The sequence below is a fragment of the Hypanus sabinus genome, chromosome 6 (assembly GCF_030144855.1).
Source record: "Hypanus sabinus isolate sHypSab1 chromosome 6, sHypSab1.hap1, whole genome shotgun sequence".
Classification (NCBI taxonomy): Eukaryota; Metazoa; Chordata; class Chondrichthyes; order Myliobatiformes; family Dasyatidae; genus Hypanus; species Hypanus sabinus.
In genome coordinates this window covers 75,218,937-75,241,396 of record NC_082711.1, presented here as the reverse complement: position 1 = coordinate 75,241,396, position 22,460 = coordinate 75,218,937, and the positions used below count along the sequence as shown (strand labels likewise).

At 39.9% G+C, this 22,460-nt stretch overlaps 1 protein-coding gene across 2 annotated transcripts in view; it reads right to left on the bottom strand.

Annotated features, from left to right (window-relative positions):
• Positions 1 to 17,728, bottom strand: part of LOC132395589 (insulin-like growth factor-binding protein 4) — a 118,973-nt gene extending 101,245 nt beyond the window's left edge. The window contains exon 1 of one of the 2 annotated variants that reach the window (XM_059972416.1): positions 17,293 to 17,728. In XM_059972416.1, the coding sequence (XP_059828399.1) occupies positions 17,293 to 17,641 (349 nt within the window). In that variant the 5' untranslated portion in view covers positions 17,642 to 17,728. The remainder of the gene's footprint in view (positions 1 to 17,292) is intronic. The other variant, XM_059972417.1, reaches the window with a different exon arrangement.
• Between the last annotated feature and the right edge of the window lie 4,732 nt (positions 17,729 to 22,460).

Here is a 22,460-nt window from a genome sequence, read left to right as displayed (position 1 = left end):
CCCCTGTGCAAAGACCCTGAGGAACTTCACAGGTAGCTAGGGGCAAGGTACTTCTCTCAACATCCTTCATCACAAATGGATGAACAAATTCATCGGATTCTTCGGAGTTATTTACAGCCAGTAACTTTAATTCAGTCAAGTATAGTGAATATTTCCTGAAAAACTTGAAATTATCCTTTGTCCTATTGCCAGACATTTTCCAATAATCCTGAATAATTTTGACAGCTTCTTCTGGTGACTCATTAATAGGTTGCTTATTTGGTGGGCCAGTCTGTTTCAGCTGCCACCAACATTTTCCTCTTGTTTTCTGCTATTGGTAACAATGAAGGGAGGAAGCTCTTTTATCTGTTGCTTTCACAGTTGCTGAGTGAAGCTGCTGAGGCAGAGTTGTCTTCTCCACCCTCAAGCACACAGGTAAATAGTGCTTATGCCTGGCCTTTCCAGTTACTCAGCTGTATATTCACTATGTGCAATCAGAACAAGGTTACATCTAGTCTGAACTTGATATTTACAGCTATTCTCGTAAATTAAACCAAAATCTCAAGCGCTGACTATGTGAAGCATTTTTCAATAGCAGGTCAGTACTTCAAGCAAAACCACAACTAAGGTTGTGATATAAGCCTGAAGCTCATTCTAACACAGACTGTAGCTTGTTCTATTTAATAAAGCATTCCTTATGTTTGGACATTCTCAGTGAGTCAAATTTAAGATTATTAGTTATTTACAAACATGTTACTGGGTTCTCCATTTAAGCAATTAATACCCCCCGACCCAGCAACACTTGGAGCCTGCTGTTCTTGCATTACCTTGAGGTGGAACTAGATGGCACACATCTCACATAGCTCTGTTCCTTGAACTGAAATACATTCCCAAGTTATATTTTTAGCATATCATCCTGATGTGTTTTTGTGTATACCATTTATTACATACCTCAGAAGGTAATCTGAAGATTGATAAATATCTTCAGACATTGCTGACCCTACACTCACAGTCACACAGAGCAATGAGGATTGTGTCAGTGACACTGTCACACAGAGCAATGAGAAATATACCCTTCTGATAAATATGGTCCTGATACTCTCTCAGTGTGAGACCCTACCAACTCCTTATGAACTAGCTTCCTCTCAAACTCTGCTCCCAGACCCCCATCTTACTTCAGGTGTTGTGTGGACACTAAGTTCTGCTGCACTCATTATAGTGGGGATTTTCCTTTAATTCAGATAACTGCTGTAGGATACTGTGACAGGATAGCCTCAGACATAAACATGATTCCTTTTCATTTCTCCTTTGATCTTCCTCCAGCCTTTCCAAAAGCAATGACCAGAAAGGTATACAATTGCCCTTTTCTGAGCTGTACTTGTAATTCTTGTAAATGCCAGTGGGTACAGTCCTAGTTGATTCAATCTCCTGTGATACAGTATTCTGGAACTGCCGTCCCAGGAGCCAATCTGGTGAACCATTGTGAATCGTGGCCTATGTTGTTTCTTGGGTATGGAGACTAAAACTAATGAAAATCAGTCAGTTTCAAAATAGTTTGTCATTTCCTGAACACAAATGTAAAGGAGAATGAAATAATTGTTACTCTGGATAAAAACAAAGGATAAAGAACAACTAGTAATTCTAATAATAACAACACAATAACTATAAACACATAAAATAACTTATGTACATAGACTGACTGTATGTCCATAATGTGATGCCAGACACAGGAGTGTCTGTAATAAGGGGACCGACAGGAAATAATAAAGTACTGGTGTTTGGGGGTGAGGTTAGTGGGTGCAGGCATTGATCAGCCTCATTGCTAGGGGAAAGTATCTGTTTTTGAGTCTGGTAGTCCTGGCATGGATGCTACGTAGCCTCCTCCTTTTTGGGAGTGGGACAAGCAGACTATCAGCAGAGTGAATGGGATCATTCATGATGTTATTGGCTTTTTTTGCTGTATATACACCCTTGATGGTGGATAGCCAGGTACTGGTGATGCATTAGGCAGATTTGACTACTCTTCGTGGAGTCTTCCAATTCCCCACAGTGCAGTTTCCATACCAAACAGTAATGTAGGTTGTCAGGATGCTCTCTCCTGCCCATCTAAAGAATGACACAAGTATAGATGTGCATAATCCAGCCACCTCAGAACATAGAGGTCTTGATGTGTAGAATATTTTCTGGCCTTGAAAGGTCTCACTAAAGCCCTGCATTGTGGTATTAAGATATTGTTTATGTTTCTGCATTCTAAGCATAGGCCTGGTCCTCAGACTAAATTTAAAGGCCAATTTTGATAGTATCCAAAAGGATCTAGGAAGTGTAAATCAGGACAGGTTGTTTTCTGACAAAAGTGTACTTGGTAAGGGGAGGCCTTCAGGAGTGAAATTTTGGGAATACACAGTTTGTATGTTTCTCTCAGAATAAAAGGCAAGAATAATAGAAAAAACACGAGGGAATCTGCAGATGCTGGAAATTCAAACAACACACACAAAATGCTGGTGGAACACCGCAGGCCAGGCAGCATCTATAGGGAGAAGCACTGTCGACGTTTCAGGCCGAGACCCTTCATCAAGACCTGACGAAGGGTCTCGGCCTGAAACGTCGACGGTGCTTCTCCCTAAGGATAATAGAATCTTGTTTCTTCAGAGATATTGAGGCCTTGGTTAAGAAAAAGAAAGAGATGCATACTAAGTATAGACAGGAAAAAATGAAGTTGAGTATAGGAAATGCAAGAGAATATTTTAAGGAGGAAATCAGGAAGGTTAAAAGAAGGCATGGTGTTGCTCTGGTATCTGACCAAAATTCTCTACAAAGGATTGTGAGGATTGCTGAGGGGATCGTTGGGATAGCTCTTCTATCCTTCAGAAATATTTATCATGAGCTCTGCCCTTGATATTGTTAATGATCCTTTTTGTCTGTCCAATAATCTGTTTGACCCTCTACCATCAGGCAGGAGGTACTAAAGCATTAGGACTAGAACTGTTAGTATGGGAAGCAGCGTCTTCCCCCAGGCTGTGAGACTACTGAACTCACTGCCATCTCATCATGCTTGAAGCACCAATAGCGATAGTGTTAATTTTTTTTACTTGGGACGTGAACACACCTGATTATTAATTTATTTGTGGTAATATTACTTAATGTGTTATTTGTTTGAGTTAAATGTACTGTGTTGTGTGCCTTGGTACAGAGGAATATTATTTAATTTGACAGTATGCATGTGTACATTTGAATGACAATAAACTGAACTTGAATTTGAACTTGCACTCCAGCTGACAAGCTGAAGGGGAATCTCAAGGGTTTTTACAGATATACAGTATTAAAAGCAAAAGGATAGCAAGGGACAAAATTAGTCCTTTGGAAAATCAGAGTGGTCATCTATGAATGGAGCCAAAAAGGATGGGGGAGATCTTAAATGGATTTTTTGCCTCTGTATTTACTCGAGAAATGGACAGAGTCTAGAAAAGTGAGGCTAAGCAGTAGTGTGGTCATTGGCTGTCTTGAAATTTCAGAAGAGAGGTGTTTGCAATCTTGAGCCATATTAGGGTGGACTAATCCCCAGAGCATGATAAGGCGTTCCTTTGGACCATGTGGGTAGCTAGTGCAGAGATTGCAGAGACCTAGCAGACCTAGCAGAGAAGTTTAAAATATTCTTAAGCATGGGTGTGATGCTGGAGGATTGGAGGGTATTTAATGTTATTCTGGTGTTTAAGAAAATTTCTAGGCATAAGACAAGAAATTATAGGTTGGTGAGCATGACATCTGTAGTCCGTAAGTTATTCAAGGTATTCTAAAGGACTCAATGTATAAATATTTGGATGGACAGGGACTGATTAGGGATAGTCAATATAGCTTCATACATGGTAGGTCATGTCTAACCATGCAGTTTTTTGAGGAACGTACCAGGAATGTTGATGAAGACAAGGCAGTGGATGTTGCCTACATGGACTTTAACAAGGCACTAGACACTAGACAACTACAGCGCAGTACAGGCCCTTCGGCCCTCGATGTTGTGCCGACCCATATATTCCTTTAAAAAAAGTACTAAACCCACACTATCTCCTAACCCTCTTATTTTTCTTTCATCCATGTGCCTGTCCAAGAGGCTCTTAAATACCCCTAATGTTTTAGCCTCCACCAGCATCCCTGGCAAGTCATTCCAGGCATCCACAACCCTCTGTGTAAAAAACTTACCCCTGATGTCTCCCCTAAACTTCCCTCCCTTAATTTTGTACCTATGCCCTCTGGTGTTTGCTGTTGGTGCTCTGGGAAACAGGTACTGACTATCCACCCAATCTATGCCTCTCATAATCTTGTAGACCTCTATCAAGTCCCCGCTCATCCTTCTATATTCCAAAGAGAAAAGTCCCAGCTCTGCTAACCTTGCCTCATAAGACTAGTTTTCCAATCCAGGCAACATCTTGGTAAATCTCCTCTGTATCCTCTCCATTGCTTTCACATCCTTCCTATAATGAGGTGACCAGAACTGAACACAATACTCTAAGTGTGGTCTCACCAGAGATTTGTAGAGTTGCAACATGACTTCTCTACTCTTGAACTCAATCTCCCTATTAATGAAGCCTAGCATCCCATAGGTCTTCTTAACTATCCTATTAGCCTGTGCAGTGACCTTGAGGGATGTATGGATTTGAACCCCAAGGTCCTTCTGTTCATCCATACTCTTAAGTAACCGACCATTAACCCTGTATGCAGCCTTCTGGTTTATGCATTACCTCACACTTATCTGGATTAAACTCCATCTGCCACTTTTCAACCCAAATCTACATCCTGTCTATATCCTCTTGTAACCTTCAACAACTTACAGCTCCATCCAGAACTCCTCCAATCTCCGTGTCATCTGCAAACTTACTCACCTATCCTTCCGCCTCTTCATCCAGGTCATTTATAAAAATCACAAAGAGCAGGGGTCCCAGGACAAATCCTCGTGGCACACCACTAGTCACCGACCTCCAGGCAAAATACTTTTCTTCCACTACTACCCTCTGCTTTCTTCCTGTAAGCCAATTTTTTTATCTAAGCAGCCAAGGTTCCACTGATCCCATGCCTCATGACTTTCTGGATGAGTCTCTCGTGGGGGACCTTGTCAAATGCCTTGCTAAAATCCATGTAGACCACATCTGCCGTCCTACATTTGTTACCTCTTCAAAAAACTCTATTAGGCTCGTGAGGCACGACCTTCCCTTCACAAAGCCATGTTGACTATCCTTGAGTAGACTGTACTTCTTCAAATGCTCGTAGATCCTATTCTTAAGAATCCTTTACAATAGTTTGCAGACCACCGACATATGGGTCTATAGTGGGTCTATAGTTCCCAGGATTCTCCCTATTACCTTTCTTAAACAAGGGAACTACATTTGCTATTTTCCAATCCTCCGGCACCTCCCCTGCAGCCAAAGAGGTTGACAGGTTTTGACATGGGAGGTTGGTCAAGAAGGTTCAATTGCTTGGCATTCAAAATGAGGTAGTAAATGAGAGTAAACACTGGCTTTGCAGAAGAAACATGAGAGTGGCAGTGGAAAATTGCCTCTCTCTCTGGAGGTCTGTGACTAGTGGCGTGCTACAGGGATTGGTCTGTTGTTGTTTGGCATCTGGATGATAAAGCTGTAAAATGCATCACCAAATCTGTGGATGACACCAAGATTGAGGGTATAGTGGATAATGAGGAAGACTATTAAAGCTTGCAGTGGGATCTGGAAAAAAATGGGCTGAAAAATGCTAAATGGAATATAATGCAGACAAATGTGAGGTGTTGTACTTTGGGAGGACCAACCAGTGTAGAACTCAAACGGCGAACAGTAGGGCACTGAGTATTACGGTAGATTGGAGGGATCTGGGAATATAAATCCATAGTTCCATGAAAGTGGTGTCACAGCTAGATAGGGTTGTAAAGAATTAATTTGGCACAATGGACTTCATAAATCAGAGTATGGAGTACAGGAGTTGGGATGTTATGTTGTATATCTGTTGATGAGGCCTAATTTGGAGTACTATGTGTGGTTTTGGTCACCTACCTAAAGGAAATATGTCAATAAGATTGAAAGAGTGCAGATAAAATTTGCAAGGATGTTGCCAGGACCTGAGTTATAGGGAAAGGTTGAATAGGTTAGGACCTGATTCCCTAGAGAGTAGGAGAATGAGAGAAGATTTCATAGATGGAAACATAATTATGAGGGTTAAAGATAGGGTAAAAGCAAACAGGTTTTTTTTTACTGACGTTGGATAAGACTAGAGCTAGAGGCCATGGATTAAGGGTGAAAGGTGATATGTTTAAGGGGTACTTGAGGGGGAACTTCTTCAACCAGCTGCCAGTGGAAGTAGTGGATCCCAGATCAATTTCAATTTCTAAAAGAAACTTGTTTAGGTTGTTACAACTGTGCCCCAACTCTGAGGGGCCGAAGGGTACAAAGCAGCCCCCTCCTTTTTGAGAATCGCAAGACCGCTATTAATGCGGGTCTGGGACCCAGGAAATGAGAGAGACACACAGAATCCACAAGGGGTTTGGAATGCCCTGGCCCCTCAGCGATACAAAGCCAAGTAAAACAGCCATTGTCTCTTGGAGACGGAATTGTGTATTGAGTACTGTACTATTTATTTGAAGCCCTCAGTGAATGACCAAAGTGGGCTGGTTGAGGGATTGCATCATCCCAACCTGATTGACATCTGTGACCCTGTGAGTAAGGATAAAAGAGGGTCTGGGGAACAACCCCTTTAGATGCACCAGCAGAAACGCTAGAAATCCCGTGACAGCGTTTAATAGCGACAGACGGTGGGGCCCGCGTGCATCCTTTTCCATTGCCCGGGATTGGCGGGACTGACCACAGAAGATGGCTCAGCTAAAAGGAAAAGGACATCAACATCATTTCAAAGGATCAACATCATAAAAAGGAAAAACTCTAGCAAGTTCCAAAATCTCTCTCTCTTGACTCCAACAAAAGGCTGCAGCCTGAATGAACTAAAGTGACTTTTATATTTCCATTGGACAATACATTATCCCCTAGACAACAATAAAGCTATTTCTTATTGATTATAATTATACCCGCACTTCTAGATTTAGTATTGACGACGTATATTAGCTGTATGTTTGCATTGATATTATTTTTGTGTATTTTATCAATAAATACTGTTAGAAATAGTACCATCAGACTTCAACGGACCTCTCTATCTTTGCTGGTAAGTGACCCAGTTACGGGGTATGTAACAAGGTATATGGATGGGAGGGCTATGAAAGGCTATGGTCCAGGTGTAGTTCAATGGGAGTAAACAGATTAATTATTTGGCACAAACAAGAAGGGCTGAAGGGAATGTTTCTGTCCTGTCATGTTTTATGACTCTAAGCCTCTTACATTGGATGTCAACATCCTAATTGAATTCGTAACTGCTTGCTGAACTTTCATGTTTGATTTAATTGAATGGTGTACAAAAATTCCCAGATTTCTTTGTACATGAACATTTCCTATTCTATCATTTAAACTATACTCTTCTTTGTGTTTGCCTTACAGATAAAGTACTGTATAGCACTTCAAAGACACTGTGAATGCCAACAAGAAAATGAATCTCAGGATGGTATATGGTGACATATATATACCTTGACAATAAAAAGAGTAAAAAGAGTATTGTACTGGTTAGCACAACGCTTTACAGTGCAAACAACCTGGGTTCACATCCTGCCGCTGCCTGCAAGGAGTTTGTAGGTTCACCCCATGACTGCCTGGGTTTCTTCCAGGTGCTCCGGTTTCCTCAGACATTCCAAAGATGTACCAGTTGGTAGGTTAATTGGTCATTCTAAATTGTCCCATGTTTAGGCTAGGATTGAATCAGGGCAACTCTGTTCGAATGTCTGGAAGTGCTTACCCCACACTGTATGCTAATAAATAAATAGATTCTAAGAGGGCAGTCAAATACAATCTCTCTTTTATAAATCCTTAATGACTTTGCCTCTCAATATACAGCGTTTGATATATGCTGTATGACATTTTAAGTAATAAACTCCAGCATTTTTAAGTTCAAGTTTAATTATCATTCAAGCATATATGTATATAGACAAATGAAACAGTTTTCATACTGATATAAGACTCACTAGCCTGTAGCTTCCTGTTTCTCCTCTTCTTCCTTTTTAAAACTTGAGTTTGCATTTACCATCCTTTTAATTAGGAAAATTAGTCTATAATTTCTAGAATACTGTAATGGAAAATAACAATTAATGCATTTACTATTTCCATAGCTATCTCTTTCAGCATGCTGGTGTGCAGATTATTATGCCCCGACTATTTATTGACTTCTGGTCCCATTGACTTGTCTAACACTGATTTTTTAATAAAAGTAATTTTTTCAAAATCTTCCTTATCATTTGACTCTTGATCTTTAGCATTTCTAATAAGTTATTAGTGTCTTTTGCTGTGATGTCAGTACTAAAATATTTAGTTGCACTACCAATTCCTTAATTACATTATGGATGTCCTCATTGGTGATTGCAAGGCTGCGACATTAGACTAGTACTTTTTTTATTTTTACATTATTGTAGATTCTTTTATAATCTAGTTCTATGTATCTTGGACGTCCACTCATGTACTCCATTTTTTTGCCCCTTCATCAAAACTTGATTCTTTTTGCTGAATTCTAAGCTGTTGCTATCCTCAGGGCTGTCACTTTCTCTGGCAAGCTAATATACCTTCCTTTTGGATCTAATATCCATAGTTGGATCAATGTCTCCTCTCTGCATTTGTGCCAGGAATAATGAACAATGTAAAATTCCTGCATTCTTTCCTTAAAAATGTTAACCATTGTCTATTCACCATTTTTCCCTTCAATAAAGCTACAAAATCCAACTTGCTCCTCATACCTTTGCACTTTTCTTTTGTTTAGTTAAAGGTCCCTGTTTGGGAATGAACTAGTTCACTTTCCATCTCTTTGAAGTATTCTAACATATTAGGGAAATTCTTTCCTATAGTTTCTGCATGGCAAGATTACTCATTCACCCCTTTTCGATGCATAGTATCCAGTCTCAGCTAGCCTGCTCCCTTGCTGTCTCTTCAATGTAAAGGCACTGCATGCAATTCAGGAATTTATCTTCCACAGTATTATTGCTAACTTGGTTTGAACAAAGATTAAAGTCACGAATGATTACTGCGGTGCACTTATTATGTGCGTCCCTAATTTCCTGTTTGATGCATCCCCAATATTGCTTGACTGTTTGGAGAATAAAAGACATCTGCCTCCCCAGTGCTATTTTGCTTTAAGTTTTCTAACCCATGGTTTCTCTTAGCTCCATCTAGACTGTAAAGCTGTCAACAAGAGCCAAGCTAAATTGTCATTATGTAAAGTGGAACATTGTGAAAGTCCTAAATGAGCAAATCATGTAGCAGAACAACATTCTACATCTGATAGCAATCTAGCAAACCTATTTAAGTGGGCAAATTTGAAAATAAAATTTATGAACTCTCATAAACTAGCTGCATTTTAAATCATATGTTGTGCTTAACATTAAAAAGATCACCCATCTGAACTTTACATTTAGTGCTTCAAATACAAATAGAGAAAACATCCTAAAGTATTTTTTTTCTTTCAAACTGTGACCAGATTTCAGAGTGGCGTTCTGTGTCATCAGAGACACAGATCCAACTAGTATTCACTCAGTCAACAACTGTGCATCCAACTCACCCATTAACATTAAAACTAATGTGAAATTAAAGATCAGAAGTACTTTAACCTTGCAAGAATAATTGTAAAGGCTATAAAGTGGGTTTGAATATATTTTTTTAAATAAATAAAAAGGGGGAATGAGAATGCAACCTTTGTTGAGTTGATCAAGTTGCCAAGAAGAAGAAACCACAGGGAAAGAGGTTTCTGTAGATTGCTTTGCTATATCATTTACTGACTGGTATCCAGTGATATGTGTCAAGCTCTCAATCGAAACCTAGTACCTGACAACCTGGCTACAGGAAATGTGGAGCCTATTGAAACTGTGGAGAAATAAAGTAAGAGTTTGTATCTTGGGAGAAATCTAAAATTGGAAAGGTTTAGTTTAATGGCTAACTAAGGTAGACAAGATGAGGTGATGATTAATCAGGAGAATGTGGAATCCTGAGTTTGAAATCAATAGAAGAAATCAATTAACCCTTTCTCGTGTTCTTGCCGACAGAAAACTTTAATTTCATAAGCACGCATGATAGTTATATTTTGAAACTCTAGAAGACTCCTCCATGTGCTGACCACAATTCGAATAAGTGAAGGAGTTTATGGAAGAGCAGGACAAGAGCAGACTCATTGGTCAAAGCAACCTGAGCCCAAATGGGTTGACTCACTTTAGACAGAGAGCAGTCATGAGGATTTTTCAGAGGAAGGCATTTTGAGGCTCGAGGAAAGTTTTGAAAAAAGACAGCGTTAAACATAAAAGTATTATCATGTAAAGTATAATGTTGAATAAATAACCTTGGTTGCCAAACCTAATGTATTTCATTACAAATGTTGCCACAGCCAAAATAGTGACTGTAGCTGATATATGTGACGTACTTACAAAGGCAGCACTGTGTTGTAGGAGAGGTGAAATCTGTCGTCAGAGGTTGTGTACGGCAGGCAATTGTGAATTAGGATATTAAAAAGCTTACCCATGTTTTGATTTTGCTCACTTTGCTGTCCAGAATCATATACCACAAAAATTCAGCAAAAGTCAGATTTAAACTGGAATAAAAATATGCTATCTGGTTCATCGTGAATCTTTGTACATGCAACAAAACCTGCTGAGGCATCTTAAGTGCATTTGGTCAGTTTTCTTTTAAATCCATATGATTGCAGCAAAGAAATGAAAACCTACTTTCACAGGATATGCAGCCTATTTGAGACATTCCGTACCACATTTACCCCTCAGCTACTATCACAAAATAAGAGCTGTTATCTGGCCATTATCCCAGTTGGCAATGATGCTCCCTTCCATTATGCCAGTTAAGTACACAGTAAAGTACTTCATAAGCTGTAAATTACTTTGGATACTCTGTGCATGGTATGCTTTTTCATGTTTTTCTTTCACCATTGTGCTGGAAAGTGAAGGAGATTATTTGTTTTCCCGGATCTCTGTTCAGTGTAAATGAACATTTTATAGAATTGAATGCAACAAACAGAACCAGAGCTGAACAGCCATAAAGCACAATTTCCATTGCAACATAAACACACTCTTCAATCACCCAGTCTTCCAATAAACCCTAGCAAAAATTATCACAAGGGAAGCTGGGTGCTTTCCATACAGCAAATAAAAATGCTGGTGACCACAATTAAAGGTCAGGAATTTTGTTTTTATTGATTGGAAACTTTGGGAAAGTCAGCTGAAATGGGACCAAAGTAAATCCAAACCATGCAATTGAAAGGACTTAGACTGCTTAAGGTTTATTGGAAGATGAGAGAGTATCAAAAATGTTTTTGCCCAGCTTGTTCTTAAACTTCACTTGCTGATAGCTAATATTTTTCCAACATTTATATTTCCATTTGTTATCACATATGCTTTTCTTGCTGCCGCAGGATAATCATCACTCTCAATACGCGATGTGTATAATGTTAGTGTTTTAGCATCTCAAAGATAGACACATGGACACTTATTTAATTCCAATCCAGTAAAACTCAAATAAATTCAGAAGATCTACACTTAAAAATGGAAAGCTCCACAGCAGAAGCTCTTCCTAACATTTCATTCAGATGGTCTTCAGCTGACTGCTTCACATGTCTGGAAACGGAATATTTTTTTTCATTTCATTTATGTGCTAAATATGTGCTGCTTGTGGTGCTTGTAGAAAAGTAGTTAAACAGATGTGGTGAAAATAGATACGTTAAAAAACAACATTATAATGGTCACCTCCTGAATCATAAAGTGAACCTGGACCCGTACCGAGTGGGAACTGCTTGAAAAGCTCTAAAATGTTAAAACTTTGCTGCTTTGATCACTGGGTGGAATTTCAATTAAATTAAATTTCAATTAAAGAAACTCTCCCACAGTTAGCCAATGAAATTGAGAGAAAAGATAGTGACTGGAGATCTGGATGGTCTGTGAGTGTGCTCATTGTCTCCATATGAATGCCTGCTCTTATCAAACCCCTTGAAGTAAGTGGCCCCACGTCAAGTTCAATTAGACAGAGATTGCAGCTCAGATTGCCATAGTATTGATAGGATCCAATCAGTAATGCAATGACTGGTGTTAATATCTTGATTATTGAAACTGAGCTTTACAGATGCTATGAGCAATATGACAACATTTCTTCATATTTTATTGATGATCTCAGCTTGGAATTCTTCTAGCTTTTGTGACTGTTCAATAAAAGATCCACTCTCTGGGTTATAATGAGGAAAACATTTAAATACATAGGAATGGGTTGCACAATGCTGGAAAAGCTCCAACTATTAAACACCACAATATTAAACTTACACCTCAGCACCCACTTGATCAGTTACAAGAGTGGAACCTGGAGTGGTCTTCTGATGCTGTTGCCTGTCGCCCATCTACTCAAGACTGTGCATACAGAGAGGCTCTTCTGCACACCAATGTTGCAAAGTATGGTTATTTGAGTTACTGTTGCCTTCTTGTCAGCTTAAACCAGACTGGCCATTCTCCTCTGACCTCTTTCATTAACAAAGTGTTTTCACTCACAGAACTATTACTTACTGATTTTTTTTTTGCTTTTCACACCACTCTCAGTAAACTTTAGACACTATTGGTTAAAGTCACTTAGACTACATTTCTTTTCCCCCATTCTGATGTTAGGTTTAATCAATGACTGTACCTTTTGACAATGTCTGCATCCTTTTATGCATTGACTTACTCGTGATTGGCTGATTAGCTATTTGCATTAACTGGCAGGTGTACAGGTGCGCCTAATAAAGTCACCACTGAATGCATCTGTGTACTCCAATCAACCATTGATCCAAGAAAGTACTTAAATTGTTAAAAATATATTGCTGTCAAAAGGTGCTGAGAGGTACTGACTATAAAATTCTTTGAAGCATCTTGCACTGAGTCAGCCTCCATAGGTTGTAGGGTTAAGAATTCTAAAGAGCTGTTATTCTCCTGAGAAAAAAAAATCTTTCTCTCAATCTTAAAAAGCCAGACCTGTACTCTGAAACTATATGCTGCACTTGTGTATACTCCCAGTTGATTCATTCAGGATCCATTCTACCAATCACCCTCAGAATCTTCTATTTCAGTAAGATCAACACTTACTTTTCTAAACTCCAGTGAAAATAGGTATAACTTATTCTATCCTTCTTTGAATTTATTCCCATATGTTTAGCTACATGTATGCACAGGCATGTCATCTCAGAAATTAATCTAGCGTACTGATCCAGCATAGTAAGTATATTGTTTCTTGACATGGAGACCAATGCCGTACACAATTGTGATCTTGCTGTCACCACATTATTACTCTTTGCAATAAAGACCATTTGCCTTTGTAACTAATTACTCTGCCTGCAGGTCAGTTTCATTCTTTAGGATCTGTATGTGTGTCATAGTCACATTCCTATCAAATAATATATCCGTTAGGACTGACAGATTTAACAATGTTGCCCAGCAGCAGTGAATATTCCCACTAAAATTGACCATCTCCTTTATCAATGTGCAACTGCAAAATGCTTCACATCTCAGAAAGGTGGCATCTATCATTAAGGACAGCGATCACACAGGACGTACACTCTTCTTGTTGCTAGCATCGTGAAGTGGATACAAGAGTCTGAAGGCACACACTCATCTGATTCTGCTTCTGATTCAGCTGCAGTTTACCATCAGGAGACAATGGGAAACAACAATGAGATTCTTGGAGGCTTGACTGTGTTGAAGTGAACCAGTGTCACAATGGCCCTGGATAATTGTTTTGCCAAATTCCCCTCAGGTCCAGGAAGAGCAAGACTGATACCCTGCTCCACACATGGAAAATTCCTAACTGTAAACTCTTAACAACAGCAGCATACAAATCATTAGAAAAAGAATAAGAATTTTCACCAAGATCAAGTGCAAAGTTGGTCAGTAGGATTTACATAAGAGCAGAGCTCATCTATGTTAATGCTGACTGCCTGTGATATGGGCCAAGATTTAAATCAGTTTATTCCCTCTGTTTTGTCTGTCTTGATGCCACTAATCCTGAGGTGCCATGATAGGTTCATCCTAAATTGCAACAAACTAATAATTTTTTATGAGCTGTATCAGAAAAAGAGACTAACAGACTGTTATAAATACTGGAGCAGATATTCTCTTTTAATATTTATTTATTGAGATACAGTGTAGAATAGGCCTCCTAGCCCTTAGAACCCCAACACCAGGCAGTCCCCTGATCTAATCTTAGCCTAATCATGGGACAATTTGCAATGACCAATTAACCTACCAATCAATACGCCTTTGTACTGTGGGAGGAAACCCATGCGATCATGGGGTGAAGGTACAACGCCCTTACAGGCAGTTGCAGGTATTGAACTCTGGCCGCTTGTACTGTAAAGTGTTGTACTAACCACTACACTACAGTGCCGCCTGATGCACCATCAATAACTCTGAGACGTGGGTTAAGGTAGGCTTTTATTGGCTGGAAGAAAGCACAAGCAGCAAGTGACCATCACACAACATCCTGGAGACTGAGGAAGGGTCTGTGGCTCCAATCGCCTTTATACCGGGGTCAGTGGGAGGAGCCACAGGAGCAGTCAGCGGGGGGGGGGGGGGGGGGGGGCGTGTCCATTCAGGTATATGTAGTTCACCACACCGCCCCAACTGGTACAGGTCCTATCTTCACTTTCCCTCTTGTCTGCGGCTAGACCCATCGTTCTGGGATGGCAGAACATCCTCAGCTCTAACAAAAGGCTCCAGACAAAAACTTTTGACAGTGTCTCTATCTTTGGATGAAATCTGACCTACCGAATTTTTCTATCATTTTCTGTTTCTTTTATGTTCGCCACATCTGCATAAGGTTTCTTTCAGGTTTTTTTTTGTTAGGGATTTAGTACATGAATCCTAAATGAATTTCCTTCTCTAGATCAGAATGGTTCCAACTGAGTTTCGTGTCAATCTCTCCTCTTCCCTCTTGGCTAAAGCTGGCACAAAATGAGAATTCTAACTGGGTTAGCACAAGGTTATGCATTTCATAATAAGAGACATCAAGGAAAGTGAAATGTTATATTTTTTTAAAATTCCCTGTTGATCTTAGATTGGCTATTCTTAGGCCTGAAACTAAACTCTGTCTGCACTTGGTTTGACAATAAAACTGCTTTGATCCCTTTTGAAAAAAACACAACTCTCAAAGTTTGGTTTATGCACTAACATGTTGCTCTTTTCACAATCTTATTAACTGTACACAATCTGATGTTTTACATATGTTGCACCATTTCCTTTCAAAGAAGGCATGGCAGGACCTCTACTTTCTTAGAAGCTTGCACATATTTGACATGATATCTAAAACTTTGACAAACTTCTATACATATATCGGAGAGAATCCTGACTGGCCCCATCATAGCCTGGTATGGAAAAGCCAGTGCCCATGAATGGAAAAAAAAAGCCTACACAAAGTGGTGCAGTCAGCATAGTCTATCTCATGGGAAGCTCACCACATCATTGAGCATATCTACAAGAAACACTGCCTCAAGAAAGCAGCTTTCATCATCGAGGACCCCATTATCCAGGCCATGCTCTCTTCTCACTGCTGCCCTTGGGAAAGAAGTGCAGGAGCTTTCGGTTTCACACCACCACGTTCAGGAATAGTTGTTATCCTTCAACCATCAAGCTCCTGAACCTGCGTGTATAACTTCACTCACCTCAACACTAAACAGATTCAACAACCCATGAATTCAGTTTCAAGGACTCTGTAACTCATGTTCTAAATGTTCTTCGTTATTTATTTATTGTTGTTTGCATTTGCACAGTTTGTCTTCTTCTGCACATTGTTTCTTTCTCCTTCTTTGTGTGTAGTTTGTATTGTATTTCTTTCTATCTGCTATGAATGGCCACAACAGAATGAATCTCAGCGTAGTATACGGTGACATAAATGTATTTTAATGATAAATTTACCTAGAATATGAACATTAAGCAAAGAACTTGCTGGCATTTTGTTATCTCACTGGCTTCTTTGGAAATCCATGATTATATCTCACCTCCCAAGTTAACGCCCGAGTGTGGTAGAACACAACTCTGAAATATCGTTTCTGCAAGTAATTTGTGATATTATTTCATGGAACTGAAAATAACGCCCTTTAATGAGGGAGGCCTTTAAATCAGTGTTTTTCATATTAAACTCTGAAATTCAATTAAGTGTAATATTGTTCCAGCTGCCCATGTATGCACGGTGGGATGAGGAATGGCTAATACTATAACAGGATTTGCTATGAGCAGAACTATGGTGCCAATCCTTTCTAATTATAAACAAACATTTTTAAACCAGCACAAACATCTGGTTCTAATTTGACTTCACCCAAAGATCATAACTTTAAAACAGGGGAAGAAAAAAATGTCTGTTTTCCTTTCTCTTTTTTATTTACTGTACAGTTTTCCATTTGTGGCACTGTTCCATGAAACATTCCTTGTGCCACCATCTGCACACGGAGAGATCTGTATGAGTGAACTATACAAGTGTACTTAAACAGTGACAAGATTGATACTGATTTCACTATTGGAGGGGGTAAAGATCAAATAAATCAAGAACATGACAGATAAATCAGAAATAAGCACAGTCATAGATAATTTCACACTCTCTATTTCTATTTAAAATAATTCGAATAAAATATTACATTATGTGATTTTGTTTCCTAACTAATTATACAACACTGGTGTGTAAACCTTGCATTCAGCAGAATTCAGTCTGCAATCTGTGTTTACTGTCCTTGCTATAATTCTGTTGAGAAAGTTTGTATTTCTGTTCAGTGAAGTGTAGGAAATGAAGCACATATTAGAAAACACATTGACATAAGAAATAAATACAATCTTTAAGCCAAACACTAAAAAGGGCAAACATCAGCCATATAAAGGCTTCAAACATTAGAAGAAAATTTTTGAGATCTCTTTCAGTTTTTACAAGATGGAATCATGTCAAAGTCATGATTATAAATAAAATGTGTGAAGGTGATTCTTTCTTATTCTGTGCAAAGCCTTATAGTTTATGAAAACTTCAGGCAAGTTAACTGATTTTAAAGGCCAATGAGTGGGTAACTGTGCATTTTCTCCATTTATTCTAAGAAAGTTAATAGCTCAGAAACTGGTTATTTTATTGCTAATAGCAAAGAAATTATTTCAAGTTAGGTCGTTCTTTTCTGTCACCAAGTTACAAATCCATATTTCACGATTACCTGCTTGTATTGCTTGAATCCTTTCCACTTCAGCAATATCCATGCAAATGCCACGTCCTTGCATGAGAGTCTCCAAAGGTTTGGTTTCCATTAGCTGAGGGTAACATCGGAGCCCGGTTGCACAGCGTGCCGTGTATACCCCACAAGACTGGCCACGAGACAGCGCACACATCTGGCAGCAGCCACAACCTGGCTCTCTCACCATCTCTTCTGTGCACGTATTACCCACGGGTGGGCAATGCGCCATCCTTTCATCGGTGCAGGGCAAGCAACGGATCGGCCCAGCTGCCTCTGAGATCAGTGGCAAAAGCAGCATAAGCAGAATGCTCAAATACTTTAAAAGACACATCGAAATACAGAAGGTAAACGAGAGGGGGAACAGAAGCCTACTCACAATACCTAGCTACTCCGAGTGCAATCAGGATTATTTATACAATGGTTAGACTAGTTAGTGATAAATTCCGGTCAGGACTCTGATTAGCTATTCCTTACATGTGGGTGTAATCATACTGCATGAAGTGGAAAAATACTTTCGCTGGGTCTTAAACACATAGTTGTACCAGTAGGAACTTGAAGATTTGGGTTAAAGCCAAAACAACATAGTCATGACTTGACATTCTATTTATCCCAAGAAGCAGATGGATATATAGTGATAACTTCATTACTTTTCCAGCCATAAATCTGCTCTCCTTGTATTTTACAGTGCAACTAACTGTGAGAGGGGTCATTAACACACTTTTGATCTTTACAAATCCCTCCTTTGATGAAAAAAACAAAAGGACATTTTAAAAAGATATATTGAAGTAAATGTAACCAAATGCAGATTTAAAGTTACAAAAGAATCATAGATATCATCAGTTCTGAAAAATAATTTTGCAAGATAAAACACAAAGCTGACTATTCAATAAGGCTAAACCTTTAAAAGGGCTCTAACTTTGGTACTATCTTACTTGGAGTCAAGGTCTTTAAGAACCTGGCAGTTTGCTGGATGATGTCTCACATGTTTTTTTGTTTGATGTCAGATAGAACTAGGCAACCAGACCTAATGACTAAGCATGACAGCACTGAGAATTAACATGATTGTACTCCCATTGAATGGTACTTTTTTGCCTATGTATTATTCTTTTTTAAATTTAAATAAATACCACTCTTTTTCATGTGTTTAATACTAATACCTTTGGGCAACAGCAGTTTAAAGCTTCAGTGAATGTAAAGAAAATTAGGACGGGTATTGGCCATTCAGTTCCTCTCTATACCTCCTCTATACATCTCTCTGTAGCAAATGTCTTAGTAAAGATCAAAAAGAAACTGCAGATGTTGGAAAGCTATAACAAAGACAGTAAATCCTGGAGCTACTCTGCAGATCAGCTGTGTTAGTGGGAAGGGTGTTTCATTTCAGGTTTGTGACCCTTCATCTCTGACACATGTCAGTTACTGGTTGTATCAAATTGTAGGAATCCTGATACGTTATAGCACCCAGGCAGTGCAGTATGAATGCGATTTACCACTTTCAACACAGGATGTGCTCCAACTCTGTTCATTTGGAGGAATAAAGGAATCTATGGACACTACATCAACATTCACTTTAGAACCAAAATCAGAATCAGGTTTAATATCACTGAAATAATATACATAAAATTAAATAAGTAGTGCAATAGGAAAGAAAAAAAGATTAAAAATATACTGAGATACAGTGCATGGGTTGATTGTCCATTCAGAAATCTGATGGTGGAGGGGAAGAAGCTGCTTCTAAACCACTGAGTGTGTGTCTTCAGAATCCTGTACTTCCTCCTTGATAGTAACAATGAGAAGAGGGTGTGTCTTGGGTGAGGAGAGTCCTCAATACAGATGCCATCTTTTTGAAGTATCACCTTTTGGAAATGTCCTTGATGCTGGGGAGGATAGTGCCCATGATGGAGCTGGCTGAGCTTGCAATTTCTGCTGCCTTTTCTGAGGTTGTGAATGGTCCCTCCATACCAATTACAATGCTCTCCATGGTACACCTCTAGAGATTTGTGATAGCCTTTGGTGACATACCAAGTTTCCTCAAACTCTTAATGAAATATAACCACTGTCACGCCTTCTTTGTACCTGCATCAATATATTGAGCCCAGGATAGATCTTCAGAGATATTGACACTTAAGAATTGAAACTACTCGCTTTTTTCACTGCTGATCCTTCAATGAGGACTAGTGTGTATTCCCTTGACTGCCCCTACCTGAAGCTCACAATCAATTCCTTGGTCTTACTGAAGTTGAGTGCATGGTTCATGTTGTGACACCACTAAACCAGCTGATCTATCTCACTCCTGTATACCTCCTCGTCACCATCTGAAACCCTGCCAACAATAGTTGTGTCATTGGCGTTTGAGCTTTGACTAACCAGACAGTAGTGGGTGTAAGGAGAGTAGAGCAGTGAGCTGCATGTGCATCCTTGTGGTATGCCAGTGCTGACTGACAGCCAGGAGATGTTATTTCCAATCCACATTGACTGTGGTCTCCCGATGAAGAAGTCATGGATCTAGTTGCAGACGGAGATATAGAGGCCCATGTTTTGGATCCTGTTAGTTAGTACTGTGGGTATGATGGTGTTGAAAGCTGAGCCATAATCAATAAACAGCAGCTTGATGTAGGTATTGCTATTGTCCAGGTTATCCAAGGTCTAATGGAGAGCCAGTGAGATTGTATCTGCTGTAGAACTACTGTGACAACAGGTAAATTGCAGCCAGTTCACATCCTTGCTTAGGCAGGAGATGATTCTGGCTATGACCAACCTGACAACACTTTATCACTGTAGACGTGAATGCCACTGGACAGATGTCGTTGGGTACTGGTATGGTTGTCATCATTTTGATGGAGTTGGGAAACTGACCGCAGCAGTGAGAGATTGAAAATGTCATTGAACACTCCCGCCAGCTGTTTGGCACAGGTTTTCTGTGCCCCATTGGGTACTCCATCGGAGCCTGACGACTTGCGAGGGTTCATACTTAGGCAGGATGTTCCGATGTCAGCCTCCAAGACAGAGGTTCCACCAGATGTTGCAGGGACTTGCACAGGTGGAGCTTTATTCTGCCTTTCAAAACATTTAGCTCATCAGGGAGTAAAGCATCATGGCCATTCAAGGCTATGGCCTTGTAGGAAGCAATGGCCAGCAAGTCCTGCCAGAGCTGATGTGCATCTGATTCTGTTTCTAACTTCAATTGGAACAGCTCTTTCACTCTTAAAATACACGCCCATAGGTCATACCTGGACATCTTGTTTCATTCTAGATCACCAGTTTTGAATGCAACAGATCTAGTCTTCAACAGACAATGAATTTCCTGGTTCATCCATAGGCTTCGGTTTGAGCGTGTCCCAATCATCTTGATGAGGTCAGTGACAAACGTGTAATATTTATTCAGACGCAAACATGCTTTCCTGAATATTGGTCCTCCACCTCCCTTGACCATACCTTCTCGGTTGTCACTACTGGTGCTGTGCTCTTTAGTCTCTGCCTATGCACGGACAGTAGAAGAACAGCCAGATGATCAGACTTTTCAAAGTGTGGGCATAGGATGTCATGTTAGATGTTCTTGATGGTAATATATCAACAGTCAAGTACAGCTCCTCTGCTTCCAGAGGTGAGATGTTAGTGGCAGTTGTTCAGAGATTTCTTTAAGCTTGCCTGTTTGAAATCCCCCACAATGATAGGGAAGGAATGAGGATGCACTGTTTCATGTCTGTTGATCATGGTGCTTAGCTCCTTCAGTGCCAGACAGACTTTGGTCTGAGGTGAAATGTACACCGATACCAGGATGATGATGGAAAACTCTCTTGGCAGATAAAATGGACGACACTTGAGGCTGGGAGTTCCAGGTTGGTCCTGCAGGACTGAGACAGGACCACTATGTCTGTGCACTACAATGAATTAATCATGAATCCCCCTTCTTTACGTTTAAGGACTTTACTGACCTGTCTTTGTAGAGAACGGTGAAGCCATCAGACTGCACTGTTGCATCTGAAATGGCAGTAATGAGCAATATCTCCTTGAACCAAAATACACAGCAGTCCATCATGTGTCTCTGGTACTGCAATCTTGCTCTGAGGGCTTCAATTTTATTTTCCAGACTATAAATTTGCCAACAGGATAGCTTACAGTATAAGGTTTCTATGCTTTCATCATACCTCTAGCCCAGTGTTACTATCCTGCTTCCATTTTCTTAAAGGGGAACTGCACTTGCGATCTGAGTCTGTCAATGGGGTCCATCGATTTTGAGGATTGATAGATTTTTTAAAGATCATAAAAATGATGTTGCTCACTGAGGTACCCATGACTGTGATTCTGGATTTCAGCTAAGCAGCTCTAAACAGCAATATTTGATTAATCAAGTAGAACTTTGGAATATTGTTGCTTGAGCGAGTGGCAAGACTGTGATGCACATCATCTAAACAGGAATAAAGAGTTGTGCTGTCTAGGTAGAGCAATGCTATTGGCAGGGAGTGAATGTGATAGATACATCAGCAACCTCAAGAGCTACATGCAAACTCAGCCATTTGAGTGGAAATATTCCTGAGGGCAAAATTTGTTGCCATTGTCCAGAGTAGGGGATGCAGAATACACTATACATGATGAAAGGAAGATTTTGTTGCTAGTCTGGGGGTCAGGAACATTTGGGATAGCATGCAACTTTGCCACAAGTGAGGAGACGATGCTCAAAAACGTGCATCAGTGTTGGTCGGGCACAATTTTGAATAGTAAACCTCAGAGATGGTAACGGTGATGGGGAACTCTTCTTGGCCAAATCATATGGACACTGTAAGTGGGTTCAGTGGAAAAGTAACAACTCGGCTCCAAACCTCAAACCAATTTTAATCCAGAGGTGAAGGGGAATCTTTCTCTGCTGCAGTTGAAGGTACCCACCTGTTTCAAAAAGACAACAGTCATTCCAGTGCCCAAGAACAGCAGCGTGAATTGCCTCAACAACTGTTGCCCAGTGTCGCTCACATCTACAGTGAGGAAGTACTTTGACATGGCTAGAATCAACTCCCGCCTGAGCAAGGACCTGAAACCACTGCAACTGGCCATTAGCCACAATAGGTCTACAGCGGATGCATTCTCACCAGCTCTCCACTCTGCCTTGAACTGCTGGCCAATAGTAATACCTACATCAGGCTGCTGTTCAACGTTTT